The 20333-nt window shown below is 49.0% G+C and overlaps 4 protein-coding genes across 4 annotated transcripts; all 4 read right to left on the reverse strand.

Moving 5' to 3' along the window:
* Positions 1-858: 858 nt before the first annotated feature.
* On the reverse strand, positions 859-3366 carry LOC135932594 (mucin-5AC-like; the record flags this gene model as incomplete). Its single annotated transcript, XM_065470066.1, has 2 exons — positions 859-2159; positions 2673-3366. Coding segments are annotated over 2 exons (1995 nt in total), but the record flags the coding sequence as incomplete, so codon positions are not given.
* Positions 3367-3921: 555 nt separating this feature from the next.
* Positions 3922-5964, reverse strand: LOC134624124 (mucin-5AC-like; the record flags this gene model as incomplete). The annotated part of the gene is made up of 1 exon (XM_063469097.1): positions 3922-5964. A coding segment is annotated over one exon (2043 nt), but the record flags the coding sequence as incomplete, so codon positions are not given.
* A 798-nt stretch (positions 5965-6762) lies between these two features.
* LOC134624122 (mucin-5AC-like) lies at positions 6763-8862 on the reverse strand (the record flags this gene model as incomplete). The annotated part of the gene is made up of 1 exon (XM_063469095.1): positions 6763-8862. A coding segment is annotated over one exon (2100 nt), but the record flags the coding sequence as incomplete, so codon positions are not given.
* A 1134-nt stretch (positions 8863-9996) lies between these two features.
* LOC134624258 (mucin-5AC-like) lies at positions 9997-10704 on the reverse strand (the record flags this gene model as incomplete). The annotated part of the gene is made up of 1 exon (XM_063469217.1): positions 9997-10704. A coding segment is annotated over one exon (708 nt), but the record flags the coding sequence as incomplete, so codon positions are not given.
* Between the last annotated feature and the right edge of the window lie 9629 nt (positions 10705-20333).

Consider the following 20333-nt stretch of genomic DNA (forward strand, 5'->3'; position numbering starts at 1 on the left):
TGTAGTTGTTGTGGTTGGGGCAGCTGTAGTTGTTGTTGTGGGTGCGGCTGTTGTGGTTGTTGTTGGGGCAGCTGTTGTGGTTGTTGTTGGGGCAGCTGTAGTTGTTGTTGTGGGGGCGGTTGTTGTGGTTGTTGTTGGGGCAGCTGTTGTGGTTGTGGTTATGGCAGCTGTAGTTGTTGTCGTGGGGGCAGTTGTTGTGGTTGTTGTTGGTGCTGCTGTGGTGGTTGTTGTTAGGGCAGCTGTTGTGGGTGTTGTTGGGGCAGCTGTAGTTGTGGTTGTTGTTGGGGCAGCTGTAGTTGTTGTCGTGGCGGCGGTTGTTGTGGTTGTTGTTGGGGCAGCTGTTGTGGTTGTGGTTGGGGCAGCTGTTGTTGTGGTTGTGGTTGGGGCAGCTGTAGTTGTTGTTGTGGGGGCGGTTGTTGTGGTTGTTGTTGGGGCGGTTGTAGTTGTTGTCGTGGGGGCAGCTGTAGTTGTTGTCGTGGGGGCGGTTGTTGTGGTTGTTGTTGGGGCAGCTGTTGTGGTTGTGGTTATGGCAGCTGTAATTGTTGTCGTGGGGGCGGTTGTTGTGGTTGTTGTTGTTGCTGCTGTGGTGGTTGTTGTTGGGGCAGCTGTTGTGGTTGTGGTTGGGGCAGCTGTAGTTGTGGTTGTTGTTGGGGCAGCTGTAGTTGTTGTTGTTGGGGCAGCTGTTGTGGTTGTGGTTGGGGAAGCTGTAGTTGTGGTTGTGGTTGGGGCAGCTGTAGTTGTTGTCGTGGGGGCGGTTGTTGTGGTTGTGGTTGGGGCAGCTGTAGTTGTTGTCGTGGGGGCGGTTGTTGTGGTTGTTGTTGGGGCAGCTGTTGTGGTTGTGGTGGGGGCAGCTGTAGTTGTTGTCGTTGGGGCAGCTGTAGTTGTTGTTGTGGGTGCGGTTGTTGTGGTTGTTGTTGGTGCTGCTGTGGTGGTTGTTGTTGGGGCAGCTGTTGTGGTTGTTGTTGGGGCAGCTGTAGTTGTTGTTGTGGCGGCGGTTGTTGTGGTTGTTGTTGGGGCAGCTGTAGTTGTTGTCGTGGGGGCAGTTGTTGTGGTTGTTGTTGGTGCTGCTGTGGTGGTTGTTGTTGGGGCAGCTGTTGTGGTTGTTGTTGTTGGGGCAGCTGTAGTTGTTGTTGTGGGGGCGGTTCTTGTGGTTGTTGTTGGGGCAGCTGTTGTGGTTGTCGTTGGGGCAGCTGTAGTTGTTGTCGTGGGGGCGGTTGTTGTGGTTGTTGTTGGGGCAGCTGTTGTGGTTGTGGTTGGGGCAGCTGTTGTTGTGGTTGTGGTTGTGGTTGGGGCAGCTGTAGTTGTTGTTGTGGGGGCGGTTGTTGTGGTTGTTGTTGGGGCGGTTGTAGTTGTTGTGGGGGCAGCTGTAGTTGTTGTCGTGGGGGCGGTTGTTGTGGTTGTTGTTGGGGCAGCTGTAGTTGTTGTGGTTGGGGCAGCTGTAGTTGTTGTAGTGGGTGCGGTTGTTGTGGTTGTTGTTGGTGCTGCTGTGGTGGTTGTTGTTGGGGCAGCTGTTGTGGTTGTTGTTGGGGCAGCTGTAGTTGTTGTGGTGGCGGCGGTTGTTGTGGTTGTTGTTGGTGCTGCTGTGGTGGTTGTTGTTGGGGCAGCTGTTGTGGTTGTGGTTGGGGCAGCTGTAGTTGTGGTTGTGGTTGTGGTTGGGGCAGCTGTAGTTGTTGTCGTGGGGGCGGTTGTTGTGGTTGTTGTTGGGGCAGCTGTAGTTGTTGTCGTGGGGGCGGTTGTTGTGGTTGTTGTTGGTGCTGCTGTGGTGGTTGTTGTTGGGGCGGTTGTTGTGGTTGTTGTTGGGGCAGCTGTAGTTGTTGTTGTGGGGGCGGTTGTTGTGGTTGTTGTTGGGGCAGCTGTTGTGGTTGTCGTTGGGGCAGCTGTAGTTGTTGTCGTGGAGGCGGTTGTTGTGGTTGTTGTTGGGGCAGTTGTTGTGGTTGTCGTTATGGCAGCTGTAGTTGTTGTCGTGGGGGCGGTTGTTGTGGTTGTTGTTGGTGCTGCTGTGGTGGTTGTTGTTGGGGCAGCTGTTGTGGTTGTGGTTATGGCAGCTGTAGTTGTTGTCGTGGGGGCGGTTGTTGTGGTTGTTGTTGGTGCTGCTGTGGTGGTTGTTGTTGGGGCAGCTGTAGTTGTTGTCGTGGCGGCGGTTGTTGTGGTTGTTGTTGGGGCAGCTGTTGTGGTTGTGGTTGGGGAAGCTGTAGTTGTGGTTGTGGTTGGGGCAGCTGTAGTTGTCGTGGGGGCGGTTGTTGTGGTTGTTGTTGGGGCAGCTGTAGTTGTTGTCGTGGGGGCGGTTGTTGTGGTTGTTGTTGGGGCAGCTGTTGTGGTTGTGGTGGGGGCAGCTGTAGTTGTTGTTGTGGGGGCGGTTGTTGTGGTTGTTGTTGGGGCAGCTGTTGTGGTTGTCGTTGGGGCAGCTGTAGTTGTTGTCGTGGGGGCGGTTGTTGTGGTTGTTGTTGGGGCAGTTGTTGTGGTTGTGGTTATGGCAGCTGTAGTTGTTGTCGTGGGGGCGGTTGTTGTGGTTGTTGTTGGTGCTGCTGTGGTGGTTGTTGTTGGGGCAGCTGTTGTGGTTGTGGTTATGGCAGCTGTAGTTGTTGTCGTGGGGGCGGTTGTTGTGGTTGTTGTTGGTGCTGCTGTGGTGGTTGTTGTTGGGGCAGCTGTTGTGGTTGTGGTTGGGGCAGCTGTAGTTGTGGTTGTTGTTGGGGCAGCTGTAGCTGTGGTTGTTGTTGGGGCAGCTGTAGTTGTTGTCGTGGCGACGGTTGTTGTGGTTGTTGTTGGGGCAGCTGTTGTGGTTGTGGTTGGGGAAGCTGTAGTTGTGGTTGTGGTTGGGGCAGCTGTAGTTGTTGTCGTGGGGGCGGTTGTTGTGGTTGTTGTTGGGGCAGCTGTAGTTGTTGTCGTGGGGGCGGTTGTTGTGGTTGTTGTTGGGGCAGCTGTAGTTGTTGTCGTGGGGGCGGTTGTTGTGGTTGTTGTTGGGGCAGCTGTTGTGGTTGTGGTTATGGCAGCTGTAGTTGTTGTCGTGGGGGCGGTTGTTGTGGTTGTTGTTGGTGCTGCTGTGGTGGTTGTTGTTGGGGCAGCTGTTGTGGTTGTGGTTGGGGCAGCTGTAGTTGTGGTTGTTGTTGGGGCAGCTGTAGTTGTTGTTGTTGGGGCAGCTGTTGTGGTTGTGGTTGGGGAAGCTGTAGTTGTGGTTGTGGTTGGGGCAGCTGTAGTTGTTGTCGTGGGGGCGGTTGTTGTGGTTGTGGTTGGGGCAGCTGTAGTTGTTGTCGTGGGGGCGGTTGTTGTGGTTGTTGTTGGGGCAGCTGTTGTGGTTGTGGTGGGGGCAGCTGTAGTTGTTGTTGTGGGGGCGGTTGTTGTGGTTGTTGTTGGGGCAGCTGTTGTGGTTGTCGTTGGGGCAGCTGTAGTTGTTGTTGTGGGTGCGGTTGTTGTGGTTGTTGTTGGTGCTGCTGTGGTGGTTGTTGTTGGGGCAGCTGTTGTGGTTGTTGTTGGGGCAGCTGTAGTTGTTGTTGTGGCGGCGGTTGTTGTGGTTGTTGTTGGTGCTGCTGTGGTGGTTGTTGTTGGGGCAGCTGTTGTGGTTGTGGTTGGGGCAGCTGTAGTTGTGGTTGTGGTTGGGGCAGCTGTAGTTGTTGTCGTGGGGGCGGTTGTTGTGGTTGTTGTTGGGGCAGCTGTAGTTGTTGTCGTGGGGGCGGTTGTTGTGGTTGTTGTTGGGGCAGCTGTAGTTGTTGTCGTGGGGGCGGTTGTTGTGGTTGTTGTTGGGGCAGCTGTTGTGGTTGTGGTTATGGCAGCTGTAGTTGTTGTCGTGGGGGCGGTTGTTGTGGTTGTTGTTGGTGCTGCTGTGGTGGTTGTTGTTGGGGCAGCTGTTGTGGTTGTGGTTGGGGCAGCTGTAGTTGTGGTTGTTGTTGGGGCAGCTGTAGTTGTTGTTGTTGGGGCAGCTGTTGTGGTTGTGGTTGGGGAAGCTGTAGTTGTGGTTGTTGTTGGGGCGGTTGTAGTTGTTGTCGTGGGGGCAGCTGTAGTTGTTGTCGTGGGGGCGGTTGTTGTGGTTGTTGTTGGGGCAGCTGTAGTTGTTGTGGTTGGGGCAGCTGTAGTTGTTGTTGTGGGTGCGGTTGTTGTGGTTGTTGTTGGTGCTGCTGTGGTGGTTGTTGTTGGGGCAGCTGTTGTGGTTGTTGTTGGGGCAGCTGTAGTTGTTGTTGTGGCGGCGGTTGTTGTGGTTGTCGTTGGGGCAGCTGTAGTTGTTGTCGTGGGGGCGGTTGTTGTGGTTGTTGTTGGGGCAGTTGTTGTGGTTGTGGTTATGGCAGCTGTAGTTGTTGTCGTGGGGGCGGTTGTTGTGGTTGTTGTTGGTGCTGCTGTGGTGGTTGTTGTTGGGGCAGCTGTTGTGGTTGTGGTTATGGCAGCTGTAGTTGTTGTCGTGGGGGCGGTTGTTGTGGTTGTTGTTGGTGCTGCTGTGGTGGTTGTTGTTGGGGCAGCTGTAGTTGTTGTCGTGGCGGCGGTTGTTGTGGTTGTTGTTGGGGCAGCTGTTGTGGTTGTGGTTGGGGAAGCTGTAGTTGTGGTTGTGGTTGGGGCAGCTGTAGTTGTTGTCGTGGGGGCGGTTGTTGTGGTTGTTGTTGGGGCAGCTGTAGTTGTTGTCGTGGGGGCGGTTGTTGTGGTTGTTGTTGGGGCAGCTGTTGTGGTTGTGGTGGGGGCAGCTGTAGTTGTTGTTGTGGGGGCGGTTGTTGTGGTTGTTGTTGGGGCAGCTGTTGTGGTTGTCGTTGGGGCAGCTGTAGTTGTTGTCGTGGGGGCGGTTGTTGTGGTTGTTGTTGGGGCAGTTGTTGTGGTTGTGGTTATGGCAGCTGTAGTTGTTGTCGTGGGGGCGGTTGTTGTGGTTGTTGTTGGTGCTGCTGTGGTGGTTGTTGTTGGGGCAGCTGTTGTGGTTGTGGTTATGGCAGCTGTAGTTGTTGTCGTGGGGGCGGTTGTTGTGGTTGTTGTTGGTGCTGCTGTGGTGGTTGTTGTTGGGGCAGCTGTTGTGGTTGTGGTTGGGGCAGCTGTAGTTGTGGTTGTTGTTGGGGCAGCTGTAGTTGTTGTCGTGGCGGCGGTTGTTGTGGTTGTTGTTGGGGCAGCTGTTGTGGTTGTGGTTGGGGAAGCTGTAGTTGTGGTTGTGGTTGGGGCAGCTGTAGTTGTTGTCGTGGGGGCGGTTGTTGTGGTTGTTGTTGGGGCAGCTGTAGTGGTTGTTGTTGGGGCAGCTGTAGTTGTTGTCGTGGGGGCGGTTGTTGTGGTTGTTGTTGGGGCAGCTGTAGTTGTTGTCGTGGGGGCGGTTGTTGTGGTTGTTGTTGGGGCAGCTGTTGTGGTTGTGGTTATGGCAGCTGTAGTTGTTGTCGTGGGGGCGGTTGTTGTGGTTGTTGTTGGTGCTGCTGTGGTGGTTGTTGTTGGGGCAGCTGTTGTGGTTGTGGTTGGGGCAGCTGTAGTTGTGGTTGTGGTTGGGGCAGCTGTAGTTGTTGTCGTGGGGGCGGTTGTTGTGGTTGTTGTTGGGGCAGCTGTTGTGGTTGTGGTGGGGGCAGCTGTAGTTGTTGTTGTGGGGGCGGTTGTTGTGGTTGTTGTTGGGGCAGCTGTTGTGGTTGTCGTTGGGGCAGCTGTAGTTGTTGTCGTGGGGGCGATTGTTGTGGTTGTTGTTGGGGCAGCTGTTGTGGTTGTGGTTATGGCAGCTGTAGTTGTTGTCGTGGGGGCGGTTGTTGTGGTTGTTGTTGGTGCTGCTGTGGTGGTTGTTGTTGGGGCAGCTGTTGTGGTTGTGGTTGGGGCAGCTGTAGTTGTGGTTGTTGTTGGGGCAGCTGTAGTTGTGGTTGTTGTTGGGGCAGCTGTAGTTGTTGTCGTGGCGGCGGTTGTTGTGGTTGTTGTTGGGGCAGCTGTTGTGGTTGTGGTTGGGGAAGCTGTAGTTGTGGTTGTGGTTGGGGCAGCTGTAGTTGTTGTCGTGGGGGCGGTTGTTGTGGTTGTTGTTGGGGCAGCTGTTGTGGTTGTTGTTGGGGCAGCTGTAGTTGTTGTCGTGGGGGCGGTTGTTGTGGTTGTTGTTGGGGCAGCTGTTGTGGTTGTCGTTGGGGCAGCTGTAGTTGTTGTTGTTGGGGCAGTTGTTGTGGTTGTGGTTATGGCAGCTGTAGTTGTTGTCGTGGGGGCGGTTGTTGTGGTTGTTGTTGGTGCTGCTGTGGTGGTTGTTGTTGGGGCAGCTGTTGTGGTTGTGGTTATGGCAGCTGTAGTTGTTGTCGTGGGGGCGGTTGTTGTGGTTGTTGTTGGTGCTGCTGTGGTGGTTGTTGTTGGGGCAGCTGTTGTGGTTGTGGTTGGGGCAGCTGTAGTTGTGGTTGTTGTTGGGGCAGCTGTAGTTGTTGTCGTGGCGGCGGTTGTTGTGGTTGTTGTTGGGGCAGCTGTTGTGGTTGTGGTTGGGGAAGCTGTAGTTGTGGTTGTGGTTGGGGCAGCTGTAGTTGTTGTCGTGGGGGCGGTTGTTGTGGTTGTTGTTGGGGCAGCTGTAGTTGTTGTCGTGGGGGCGGTTGTTGTGGTTGTTGTTGGGGCAGCTGTAGTTGTTGTCGTGGGGGCGGTTGTTGTGGTTGTTGTTGGGGCAGCTGTTGTGGTTGTGGTTATGGCAGCTGTAGTTGTTGTCGTGGGGGCGGTTGTTGTGGTTGTTGTTGGTGCTGCTGTGGTGGTTGTTGTTGGGGCAGCTGTTGTGGTTGTGGTTGGGGCAGCTGTAGTTGTGGTTGTTGTTGGGGCAGCTGTAGTTGTTGTCGTGGCGGCGGTTGTTGTGGTTGTTGTTGGGGCAGCTGTTGTGGTTGTGGTTGGGGCAGCTGTAGTTGTTGTTGTGGGGGCAGCTGTAGTTGTGGTTGTTGTTGGGGCAGCTGTAGTTGTGGTTGTTGTTGGGGCAGCTGTAGTTGTGGTTGTTGTTGGGGCAGCTGTAGTTGTTGTCGTGGCGGCGGTTGTTGTGGTTGTTGTTGGGGCAGCTGTTGTGGTTGTGGTTGGGGAAGCTGTAGTTGTGGTTGTGGTTGGGGCAGCTGTAGTTGTTGTCGTGGGGGCGGTTGTTGTGGTTGTTGTTGGGGCAGCTGTTGTGGTTGTTGTTGGGGCAGCTGTAGTTGTTGTCGTGGGGGCGGTTGTTGTGGTTGTTGTTGGGGCAGCTGTTGTGGTTGTCGTTGGGGCAGCTGTAGTTGTTGTTGTTGGGGCAGTTGTTGTGGTTGTGGTTATGGCAGCTGTAGTTGTTGTCGTGGGGGAGGTTGTTGTGGTTGTTGTTGGTGCTGCTGTGGTGGTTGTTGTTGGGGCAGCTGTTGTGGTTGTGGTTGGGGCAGCTGTAGTTGTTGTCGTGGGGGCGGTTGTTGTGGTTGTTGTTGGTGCTGCTGTGGTGGTTGTTGTTGGGGCAGCTGTTGTGGTTGTGGTTGGGGCAGCTGTAGTTGTGGTTGTTGTTGGGGCAGCTGTAGTTGTTGTCGTGGCGGCGGTTGTTGTGGTTGTTGTTGGGGCAGCTGTTGTGGTTGTGGTTGGGGAAGCTGTAGTTGTGGTTGTGGTTGGGGCAGCTGTAGTTGTTGTCGTGGGGGCGGTTGTTGTGGTTGTTGTTGGGGCAGCTGTAGTTGTTGTCGTGGGGGCGGTTGTTGTGGTTGTTGTTGGGGCAGCTGTAGTTGTTGTCGTGGGGGCGGTTGTTGTGGTTGTTGTTGGGGCAGCTGTTGTGGTTGTGGTTATGGCAGCTGTAGTTGTTGTCGTGGGGGCGGTTGTTGTGGTTGTTGTTGGTGCTGCTGTGGTGGTTGTTGTTGGGGCAGCTGTTGTGGTTGTGGTTGGGGCAGCTGTAGTTGTGGTTGTTGTTGGGGCAGCTGTAGTTGTTGTCGTGGCGGCGGTTGTTGTGGTTGTTGTTGGGGCAGCTGTTGTGGTTGTGGTTGGGGCAGCTGTAGTTGTTGTTGTGGGGGCGGTTGTTGTGGTTGTTGTTGGTGCTGCTGTGGTGGTTGTTGTTGGGGCAGCTGTTGTGGTTGTGGTTGGGGCAGCTGTAGTTGTGGTTGTTGTTGGGGCAGCTGTAGTTGTTGTCGTGGCGGCGGTTGTTGTGGTTGTTGTTGGGGCAGCTGTTGTGGTTGTGGTTGGGGCAGCTGTAGTTGTTGTCGTGGGGGCGGTTGTTGTGGTTGTCGTGGGGGCGGTTGTTGTGGTTGTTGTTGGGGCAGCTGTTGTGGTTGTGGATGGGGCAGCTGTAGTTGTTGTTGTCGGGGCGGTTGTTGTGGTTGTTGTTGGTGCTGCTGTGGTTGTTGTTGTGGGGGCGGTTGTTGTGGTTGTTGTTGGGGCAGCTGTAGTTGTGGTTGTTGTTGGGGCAGCTGTAGTTGTTGTCGTGGCGGCGGTTGTTGTGGTTGTTGTTGGGGCAGCTGTTGTGGTTGTGGTTGGGGCAGCTGTAGTTGTTGTCGTGGGGGCGGTTGTTGTGGTTGTCGTGGGGGCGGTTGTTGTGGTTGTTGTTGGGGCAGCTGTTGTGGTTGTGGATGGGGCAGCTGTAGTTGTTGTTGTCGGGGCGGTTGTTGTGGTTGTTGTTGGTGCTGCTGTGGTTGTTGTTGTGGGGGCGGTTGTTGTGGTTGTTGTTGGGGCAGCTGTAGTTGTTGTCGTGGGGGCGGTTGTTGTGGTTGTTGTTGGTGCTGCTGTGGTGGTTGTTGTTGGGGCAGCTGTTGTGGTTGTGGTTGGGGCAGCTGTAGTTGTGGTTGTTGTTGGGGCAGCTGTAGTTGTTGTCGTGGCGGCGGTTGTTGTGGTTGTTGTTGGGGCAGCTGTTGTGGTTGTGGTTGGGGCAGCTGTAGTTGTTGTTGTGGGGGCGGTTGTTGTGGTTGTTGTTGGTGCTGCTGTGGTGGTTGTTGTTGGGGCAGCTGTTGTGGTTGTGGTTGGGGCAGCTGTAGTTGTGGTTGTGGTTGGGGCAGCTGTAGTTGTTGTCGTGGGGGCGGTTGTTGTGGTTGTTGTTGGGGCAGCTGTTGTGGTTGTTGTTGGGGCAGCTGTAGTTGTTGTGGGGGCGGTTGTTGTGGTTGTTGGGGCAGCTGTTGTGGTTGTGGTTGGGGCAGCTGTAGTTGTTGTCGTGGGGGCGGTTGTTGTGGTTGTTATTGGGGCAGCTGTTGTGGTTGTGGATGGGGCAGCTGTAGTTGTTGTTGTCGGGGCGGTTGTTGTGGTTGTTGTTGGTGCTGCTGTGGTTGTTGTTGTGGGGGCGGTTGTTGTGGTTGTGGTTGGGGCAGCTGTAGTTGTTATCGTGGGGGCGGTTGTTGTGGTTGTTGTTGGGGCAGCTGTTGTGGTTGTGGTTGGGGCAGCTGTAGTTGTTGTCGTGGGGGCGGCTGTTGTGGTTGTTGTTGGGGCAGCTGTTGTGGTTGTTGTTGGTGCAGCTGTGGTGGTTGTTGGGGCAGCTGTAGTTGTTGTCGTGGGGGCGGTTGTTGTGGTTGTTGTTGGTGCTGCTGTGGTTGTTGTTGTGGGGGCGGTTGTTGTGGTTGTGGTTGGGGCAGCTGTAGTTGTTATCGTGGGGGCGGTTGTTGTGGTTGTTGTTGGGGCAGCTGTTGTGGTTGTGGTTGGGGCAGCTGTAGTTGTTGTCGTGGGGGCGGCTGTTGTGGTTGTTGTTGGGGCAGCTGTTGTGGTTGTTGTTGGTGCAGCTGTGGTGGTTGTTGGGGCAGCTGTAGTTGTTGTCGTGGGGGCGGTTGTTGTGGTTGTGGTTGGGGCAGCTGTAGTTGTTATCGTGGGGGCGGTTGTTGTGGTTGTTGTTGGGGCAGCTGTTGTGGTTGTGGTTGGGGCAGCTGTAGTTGTTGTCGTGGGGGCGGTTGTTGTGGTTGTGGTTGGGGCAGCTGTTGTGGTTGTGGTTGGGGCAGCTGTAGTTGTTGTCGTGGGGGCGGTTGTTGTGGTTGTTGTTGGGGCAGCTGTTGTGGTTGTTGTTGGTGCTGCTGTGGTGGTTGTTGGGGCAGCTGTAGTTGTTGTCGTGGGGGCGGTTGTTGTGGTTGTGGTTGGGGCAGCTGTAGTTGTTATCGTGGGGGCGGTTGTTGTGGTTGTTGTTGGGGCAGCTGTTGTGGTTGTGGTTGGGGCAGCTGTAGTTGTTGTCGTGGGGGCGGTTGTTGTGGTTGTTGTTGGGGCAGCTGTTGTGGTTGTTGTTGGTGCTGCTGTGGTGGTTGTTGGGGCAGCTGTAGTTGTTGTCGTGGGGGCGGTTGTTGTGGTTGTGGTTGGGGCAGCTGTAGTTGTTATCGTGGGGGCGGTTGTTGTGGTTGTTGTTGGGGCAGCTGTTGTGGTTGTGGTTGGGGCAGCTGTAGTTGTTGTCGTGGGGGCGGTTGTTGTGGTTGTTGTTGGGGCAGCTGTTGTGGTTGTGGTTGGGGCAGCTGTTGTGGTTGTGGTTGGGGCAGCTGTAGTTGTTGTCGTGGGGGCGGTTGTTGTGGTTGTTGTTGGGGCAGCTGTTGTGGTTGTTGTTGGTGCTGCTGTGGTGGTTGTTGGGGCAGCTGTAGTTGTTGTTGTGGGGGCGGTTGTTGTGGTTGTGGTTGGGGCAGCTGTAGTTGTTATCGTGGGGGCGGTTGTTGTGGTTGTTGTTGGGGCAGCTGTTGTGGTTGTGGTTGGGGCAGCTGTAGTTGTTGTCGTGGGGGCGGTTGTTGTGGTTGTTGTTGGGGCAGCTGTTGTGGTTGTGGTTGGGGCAGCTGTAGTTGTTGTCGTGGGGGCGGCAGTTGTGGTTGTTGTTGGGGCAGCTGTTGTGGTTGTGGTTGGGGCAGCTGTAGTTGTTGTGGGGGCGGTTGTTGTGGTTGTTGTTGGGGCAGCTGTTGTGGTTGTGGTTGGGGCAGCTGTAGTTGTTGTCGTGGGGGCGGTTGTTGTGGTTGTTGTTGGGGCAGCTGTTGTGGTTGTTGTTGGTGCTGCTGTGGTGGTTGTTGGGGCAGCTGTAGTTGTTGTCGTGGGGGCGGTTGTTGTGGTTGGGGCAGCTGTAGTTGTTATCGTGGGGGCGGTTGTTGTGGTTGTTGTTGGGGCAGCTGTTGTGGTTGTGGTTGGGGCAGCTGTAGTTGTTGTCGTGGGGGCGGTTGTTGTGGTTGTTGTTGGGGCAGCTGTTGTGGTTGTGGTTGGGGCAACTGTAGTTGTTGGGGCAGCTGTTGTGGTTGTTGTTGGGGCAGCTGTAGTTGTTGTTGGCGCAGCTGTTGTGGTTGTTGCTGGGGCAGTTGTTGTGGTTGTTGTTGGGGCAGTTGTTGTGGTTGTGGTTGGTGCAGCTGTAGTTGTGATTGTGGCAGTTGCGGTTGTTGTTGTTGTTGTTGGGGAAGCTGTGGTTGTTGTAGGAGCAGCTGTCGTTGTTGTCTGTGCATTGCAGCAGGCTGTAAGGAATCTTTGTGTCAGTGTCATATTTTGCCACACTCAATTGTAAACAATGTCAAAGTCTTTGAAGTGTAAAGGTTTTACTTACCAAAAAAGAGAAAGAAGATTAGATACATATTTGGAATCATGGCCATTTCTCTCTGCACTGATCTCTGAAAAGTTTGTTCATCATGGTTATTATCAGCTAAAGAAAAGATTAAATGCAGAATTTCCCCACATTTGTGTTAATAAAGATTTACTAACTCACTGATAAATTATTATGAGGTTTGAGTTCCACAATGGAAATACATCTTTTAACAAATACCACTTTGATATTCTTCTGTGGTCATTCCTGGTCCCTACTTCAATATTAATTGTATTGTAAGTTTTACTTTACTACGTTTAATCATAAATATCTTTGGTACTACCATTTTGTTAATATGCTTCTCTTGCAGTTTTTTAGTTTTCGTAATTGGTATTTCTCTGCAATCATTTCACTTTTCTCAATAAGGTGGTTGTTAAGGTTGAGTTTCAAATAAAACTTACATAAAAACAAAAGGAATTAACAAAAATGATAATTTTAACGTAACTGATTGTAAATAAATGTACAAGTCAAAAGTTCATTCATATGTTCTTTGACACACTTCGTCTCATATGGAATATATTCCTTTTTTTAAATGAATATGATTTTCATTAATCTCAGTTGTTTATCCACTTTTTTTATAAAAATGATTCAAGATTGTTACTATTGATTTCTAAACATTTTTCATTTTTGATAAACACAAATAGAACAATTAAAACATTTAGAAATATATGAACAAATTTAAATTGCTGCCTAAATTACAAAATGTGTTGCCAAAAGATCATATCCAGAAATACATATACCAATTCAACTTAAGTCACATGTAGATGTCAGATATATATTTAATATTAGGATTACTTACATAGTATTTCTTTGCTTGTATGTCGTCCACTGCAGTGAAAGAAAGTGATGTTCTCTGACTTCATCTCCTCTTTTTATAAGCAGCCAACATGAACCTGAGGACAAATATGTGCAGGTGGAGTAATGGTAGTTATCGTCATGGTTTAAGGTGTGTGCACTAACCTTTTATTTACCTGCATCTCTCTCCTATTGTCCTCCTGAAGCAGTCATCACTTTAATTTTGACAGTCAATAGGCTGTTACACGCACACATATTTCTGGCCTTTTTTTTCTTTCTAACTTGAGCTTCTACATTTTCTCTGTGTGACTAAGTTTACTCTTGTGCTGGATGTGATTGTATCTTCATGGCTACATTAGGACTCTATGTGGTCCATAAAAAATGACCATTTTGGGACAATAAAATCTGACAGACTAAACAAATATTCCGCAATTAGTTTTGGATTAAATAAAGCTCACAACTGGCTGACTAGATTTAGACCAAGAATCAACATTTACAGGTTGGTGGTGCTTGGTGGGCAGTCACTGTCCACATCAAAACAACAATGGTGTCTTTCTTTTTTGTCTTTTTCTTTTACACACTGGTTCATTTAATTAAAGTGAAGAAATTTTCACCAATTTAGGTAAATGAGTCACTTTTAAAAGCGTTCTTGAGAGTAGGGAGTTTGCTTTTTATTTGCTTTTATTTTCTTCTAGGTTATTGCAGCACTTAATGCAGGAAAACATTCCTCAGTTATCAGAGACAGGTGAGACCTGACTTAAAGACACTTACACACTTGTGTTGTAATAAATTTAAAACATCGAGCCAGTAAAAAGTAAGTAGTAAAATTTATTTATATAGCACTTTTTAAGACAATAAGCTATTACAAAATGCTTTACATGAGAATATTAAAGCATATCAAAAAACAATATAACAATATGAAGGAAGTATAAAAGCATATCGACTAAAACAACATATTACACACAAACATTGCCAGAGTGCCTGTCTAAACAGATGTTTTTTAAGCTGTTTTGTTTTGGGGGTTTTTGTTTTTTTTTCTTTTTGCCTGTCCCGTTTGGATCTTTAGCCATCAGAATTGTTGTCTAAAGGCCAAGAAAGATGCCAAGCGGGTTTACTTTACTAATTGGATCATCATGGCCTTGCCATATTGGTCCATTTGATTGACCTTTATTATAATTATGTATTTATTTGATTTGATTTTCGGTTGTTACAGACAGGACAGACATGACTGGGGGATAGGACAGGGAGAAAGAATGAAAGAAAGAGAGGGGGAGGAAAAAAATAGAGGGGAGAAGAGATGGTGAGAAAGGGGGGAAGAGAGAAAAAGAAAAAGAAACAAAACACCTGGATCACCTGTATGGAGATTTAAAAAAACAGAAGAGAAAACAAATAAAAAAGAGCAACATAATAAATACAACACCATCACAATAAACTAGTTAACAGTAGACAACAGTAGACACTAAATATTACATGTTATTGTGCAGCACGCAAGATCGACAGCGCACAATGTGCTTTGAGGTAGCAGCCAAGAAAGGTGTAATTTGTGTCTGTAAACACCCGTGTGTACACCTGTGTGCACACCTGTGTGCATCAGCACGCTTATATACAGAAGGTTTCTCCATGTAACGATCTGCTAGGGAGTGTGGGGAGCCATAGCCCCGTCCCCCAGGGCATGAAGCAGGTATGGAGGAGATCCAGGATCCAGACATCCAGAGGCCCCAGAATACGAGGACCCAAGGAGGACCACCAGGGGGGCAACCTTGCTACCCTCCTGGGAAGAGCTGAGGAGAGCCCCAAAAGAGAGGTCACCCAGCAGCCACGGAGCAGAGGCCAGAGGGGGTTGCAGTGACGTGCCCGCGGGCTCTGCAGGCAGCCAGCTGTGCCAGAGAGGACCGGGCCTCAGGCCCAGAGGCCTGAGGGCACCCCACCCCCTGGAAGGGGCCCAGCCGGGCCACAGGCGCCAGGCCCTGCCAATCGACCACCAGGAGTGAGTCGGTACATACATGAGCGCCCAGCCCCAGACACCAAGAACCACCAACACACCAACGTCTGAGGGCATCGGCCACCAGCAGGGAGTGTGGTGAGGGGAGATAGGCCTCCATACCTCGGAGAGCCTGAGATGTTCCCAGAGAGGTGGAGTCTAAGACCCAAGCTGGCATATAGACACAGATGAACAGGCGCACGCAGACACAAACGTGCATTCCCACCCCCATATACACAAACAAGCTGTTTTTTAAAAGAAGCCACCGAGTCAACGGTGCGTAGCGGGGGAGGTAAACTGTTCCACAGTATTGGAGCTACGGTTTGAAAAGTGCGATCCCCGTTTGTTTTCAGACGGGTCATGGAATAGTCAGGAGACCACTATCAGTGGATCTAAGAATCCACTTTGGAGAGTAGGGTTGGAGAAGCTCGGTGATATAGGTCGGGGCCTCACCTCGTTAAGACATAAATGTAAAAGTGAGGACTCGAAGCCAGTGCAGGGATTTTAACATGGGAGTGAAATGGGAGAAATTTTTTTGTGTAGGTAAAAAGCCTTGCTGCAGCATTTGAGGTGATTTAAGGAAGCCTTAGACCAGGGGTCTCGAACTCCAGGCCTCGATGGCCGGTGTCCTGCAGGTTTTAGATCTTACCCTGGGTCAACACACCTGAATCAAATGATTAGTTCATTACCAGGCCTCTGGAGAACTTCAAGAAATGCTGAGGAGGTAATTTAGCCATTTGAATCAGCTGTGTTGGATCAAGAACATCTAAAACCTGCAGGACACCGGCCCTCGAGGCCTGGAGTTCGAGACCCCTGCCTTAGACAGACAGGAAAAGAGTGCGTTACAATAGTCTAACCGGGAGGAGATGAAGGCATGGACAAGCATCTCCAGTTCAGCTTTGGAGACAATACCCTGAGTTTGGCAATATTTCTTAGATGAAAAAAGCGAAGCAGGTCACGGATTTAATGTGAGCATCAAAAGACAGAGATTGATCAAAAATCATCTCAAGATTCTGAGCAGTGGCTTTTATCGAGGATGACAAAGGACCCAGATGTTGACTAATTTGGGGTTGATACTCTCTGGAGCAAGAATTAAGCACTCAGTCTTGTCTGGGTTCAGCTGCAGAAAATTATTTGTCATCCAACCATTAAATTCCCTTAAGACAGTCCATTAGAGTGGATAATTTGTGTAATTCCCAAGGTTTAAAAGAGATGTATAGTCCATCAATTGATCTGATAAATACATACTATACAGTCAGACTTGCAGTCAGAAGCCACCCTCTGCTGGCCATGAGTAAAATTGCACATGTTATGCATTTCAACATTGGCTTCACTTTTACATGGAAAGTGCAGGGTACAAAAAGTACAGGGTAAGTCCCCTGTACTGGTTGTTGTTGGGGCAGGATGGGCTCAGAGTAGAGCTGCTGCTCCTCCACATCGAAAGGAGCCAGTTGAGGTGGTTCTGGCATCTGACAAGGATGCCTCCTGAGTTAGGTGTTCTGGGCATGTCACGGCCCCGGGGCAGATCAAGGACACCCTGAAGAGATTATATCTCTCAGCTGGCCTGGGAACATCTTGGTGTTCGCTTTGACAAGCTGGAGGAGGTGGCTGAGGAGAGGGAGGTCTGGGATTCTCTGCTTGGGCTACTGCCCCCACAACCTGGCCCCAGATAAGAAAATGGATGGATGGATGGTGTGATGTAGAATGTTGTTAAGAGTTATTAGTGGTCTATTCACTCATCATGGATATTTATGATAATTAGTTCCACTGCTAAGCAGACTTTGCCATTTCGGTTGGTGTGTTGCTGTTTTAATATGATTAGCACTTTAGTGTTTAATGTAGAATAAGCTGTGATTTATCTTATGTAGAGCAGGGCGATATGACCAAAAATATTTATCAGGATATACATTTGAAAATTTGCAACAACGATATAACTGACAATATAATTGACACTAGACAAGATACTTTACAACTCCACAACTTTATTAGTGGAAAAAAACCATCAATGGAAAAAAAACCAAAAAAAAACATCAACGTATTTTCGCTTAAACAAGCAGCTGTTTTTTTATGTGCATTAAAGTTATATAAAAATTTAACAGCGCAAATGCAAATTCCTTGCTGACAGTTTAACCAAAAGGCATTTCCAGTGGAAACTGGCCGACATATCCTCAGCATCACCATGTATAATATCCACAAAACTTAAAAAGAGATTATACACACACAATACGGTATTATGTTGAATTTTACATTCAGTATTTCAGATTTTTTGCAGACAAGCTAAAGAAGAGCTAACCAGATGTTTCCGTTAATCCTCAACTCACCGTTTCTGTCACGTTTGCGGGGCAAGCCGTGTGTAAATTATTAAAGAACCCTTTATGCAGGCAGCTCAGATGCAAGTGAGTTTATTTATCAGATGATGATACAAACAGAAATGGCGAGGGTGAGCATTAAACTAAGCAAAAACCTAAACTTGGAAAACTAACAGAAACAGAGATGCAGGGAGACACGGAGAGAGAACCTGAGATGTCAGCAGGAGATACGCAGACGAACCAGCAATGCACACGAGAAAACACAGGGCTTAAATGCACACAGGGCAATCAGGAAATGAGAAACAGGAGGGAGACACGGCTGGGAGTAATTGGACATAACGAGACAAGGGGAAGCGAAACCAGAAACACTGACGAGAGACGCAGACCTACAAAATAAAACAGGAACTCACACATGCAAAGACACAGACTAAGGAACACGGACTTTACACAGAGGAAGACACAGGCAGAAATGACTAAACACTAAACTGAGGAAGAACAGAAACAAAAACCAAAATATATCACAACAATAAAAAAACACAACACGGTGGGTCAAAGACCCAGGATCATGACAGTTTCAGTCATAGACTACATCTACTGGAAAACGCAGAGTCGAGTTTTCTTTCTAAGCTGTTTTTTGTTGCATTTTTTAACTCAGTTGGATTGGTGAGGGATTGATTCTACGATATCAAGCGTCTAGACTAACATCAAAAGAGCTAGTACCTCAGTGTTCCAACATCTGGAAGAAGCAACAGCTATCACAGCTAGAGATTGACAAGGTACAACACAAATGCTACGGCAAGGGGAAGCCAGGACATCATGTTGGAGGGGGAGATAAAATCATGTCCACTCGCTGAGATTAGATACACAGCCCCAAGAAAAACTGGTGCCCAGAGATGGGCAGTAACGCGTTACTTGTAACACGTTACTGTAATCCGATTACTTTTTTCAAGTAATGAGTAAAGTAAGGGATTACTATTGCAAAAAAAGGTAATTAGATTACTGTTACTTGCCCGCAAGCACGCTGTGTTACTGCGTTACTAAAACTGTGATTTTTTTGCAAGAGTGTCTCATGACAATGACGTAAGCGAGTGCGACGTTCGTGGCAACAGACATGTGGAGATCAACAATATATTGTATGATATTGAGATCATACAATATATCGAGTGTGGGAGAGCGTGTGACCGTGCAGCGTTTAAAGCGTGGAACTACTGACCTTACTTTGAGTTTGATGCCATAAAAAGTGACAAAAACATTAGTGTCCGCTGCTCACTGCGTGGGAAGAAAACTTATTTTTACAGCGAAAAAACCCTAAACCTCTGCGCAAGCACCGAGTGCGCTGCCACGGGAATGTGACATTCACAGAGAAACTCCCGGATCCTTCCACTGACCGCTGCGGCACACCTGCACCAGGGCAAACCTCCGCCTGCCCCACTACTGCTAAACAGGTGAAAATAGAGCAACAGGACCGCTGAGTCTGTGATTTTATTTATTTTCTGCTGTGTTTTACTTGCATCTATTTGTAAGAGTGTAAACACAAAAACTATTTTATTTTATGTGCTGGAATGTGCAGAAAATAGGTTTAAATGTTAAACAAATTTCTTCCAGTCAGAGAATGTTGCATATAATTTAATGTTTGCTTGATGCATAAAGTTAAAAGGTTAAAACTAATAAAACAAGTTAAAAAGAGACTTTTTCATTTGATTACATTTTATATGATGGATTATGCAGAAAAAGTAGAATTGGGCTGAAAGATCTATCGCTTTATTACCTATACAGGTTGTAAATCATGTTTTTAAAAAGTAACTAAGTAACTAATTACTTTTGAAAATAAGTGATCAGTAAAGTAACGGGATTACTTTTTGGGGAAGTAATCAGTAATTAGTTACTGATTACCTTTTTCAAGCAACTTGACCAACACTGCTTGTGCCAACCCTTTTCCTCTCTGCATTCCAGACAAGTTGATCTTTTAGAGGTTTTTGTAAAACACATTTTAATATGGCCTTGGTAAATTGTGCCAAAACATAAAAAAAAATTGTTCATTTTAGCAGTTACACTTGGTTTATGGTGAATAAACAATATATATTATATATATTCGGCAGTTAAAGGTTTTAACTGTTCTGAAGCACACATGCGTTGCTCTTAGCCAATGGACTGCTGCAAAGTGACACATTGTCCCGCCCACCATCTCCGTCTGAGAGAGCACAGCAGTGTTGCCAACTATATTTATCGGGTTTTCAGACCCCCTTAGCAACGTCTTTTCTAAAAAGCGACTAGCGACAAATCTGGTGACTTTTTCTGGTGTTATTGGAGACTTATGAAAGCACCTATTGCTCTTACTCTCCACACGCAGTGGGTGCTGCCGTGGGCACCTCGCCCGTGCCAAAGCACTCACAGGCAGCAGGTAGTCCTCACGGAGCAGCCCCCCCCCTAGCTGATGTCAGAGCAGGAGATATTCACCCTCACTCCTACAAAGTGCAAATGTATCGCAGCAGTAAATGTACATTTTTCTTCGTCTAAAATAAATCAAGGCACTACTAGTGGTGTGCGATACTGCATATTTTGGTATCGATCCGATACCAAGTAAATTCGGGCCAGTATCGCCGATACCAATACCGATACGATACTTTCCAATAAATAAGGTGGATGCCTCATTGAATTGCTAAATTGCAATTAATTTTCATGACCTTAAGTGTTTTTTGTGATGTTTCCTTTGGTATTATTAATTAGTTAAAACCCAGGACATAATTAGGAGAAATAATTTATTTATAATGAAATAAAAAATGTTTTATTATTGTGGCAGCTTGTGGTCTGCGATGCCGCTGCAGGTGAGATGGACTCACCTTCACTGCATCTACAATCATGCCTCTCCGGCTTAAAACCTGTGCGCTGCTTGTGCTGTTGTTGTTTTTGGTGTTGATGTGCACAGCTGGCAGCAGGAGGGCTACTGTAGTGTAGGCTACTGTTACAGCAACCGTGTGATCACTGTAAGGGTGGACAGCGCGCGGCTCGGGGTGAGCCGAAGGCTGGCGCGCCAGCGGGACCTGCCAAGCTGGAGACGGAGGTCGAGGTGTGCGGGGGTCCTGCCACGCCTAAAGGTGGCATGCTGTCCATTTCGGCACGCAGGCTGCATGGTCCTGCGTGCCGGCCGTCTGCCCAGCTGCCTGTGAGCCCCAGCTCACAGGCAGCTATGTCGGGGGGGTATGTCGCAGGTATGTCGCAGGGCGTGTTCTGCGATGCCGCTGCAGGTTTGGTGGTGGTGATGTGTACAGCTGCCAGCGGGAGAGCTGAAGCCGTTGAATGTACTGTTACAGCAACCGTGTGATTATTGTAAGAATAAATGATGCTGCAGAGCATGAAAATGCCATCAGGTCTGCTGTGGTGGCGAGCTTTTTTTCTTTTTTTTTAATCTTAAGTGCACGCAAACCAGTAAACAAATTAAAACAAATACTGTTGATAAACTATAATACAAACATTACAATTAAAATTCTCAACAACAAAAACATATAATTAATATGTAAACAACTTAACAACCCCCAAAGTGTCTAAGTCACGTGATGTGTCAGTGCAACACCGAAACATAAGAGTGGGGGAGAGGGAGCAAAGTGTGCCTGCTCTCCGCTGACACAGGAGCGGTGAGTCCAGCAGAACTCAAAGTAAAGAATCGATCTCACCAGGCTAGTATCGATTCGATACTGATGCCGACTTGGGATCGATACTATCGATATTTGGATCGATCCGCCCACCACTGTAAAATACATCATTCCCATCATTGAAAACTTAGAAATCGGATGTCCTTGCAGAGCCTTAAGTCCATCTTGTACATCCGAATTCGACTGAAGCTGTCTGGTGAGGCGTGCTATGTCCATTTTGTTTGTTAATGGTT

Source organism: Pelmatolapia mariae, linkage group LG3_W (assembly GCF_036321145.2).
Source record: "Pelmatolapia mariae isolate MD_Pm_ZW linkage group LG3_W, Pm_UMD_F_2, whole genome shotgun sequence".
In the NCBI taxonomy this organism is placed as follows: Eukaryota; Metazoa; Chordata; class Actinopteri; order Cichliformes; family Cichlidae; genus Pelmatolapia; species Pelmatolapia mariae.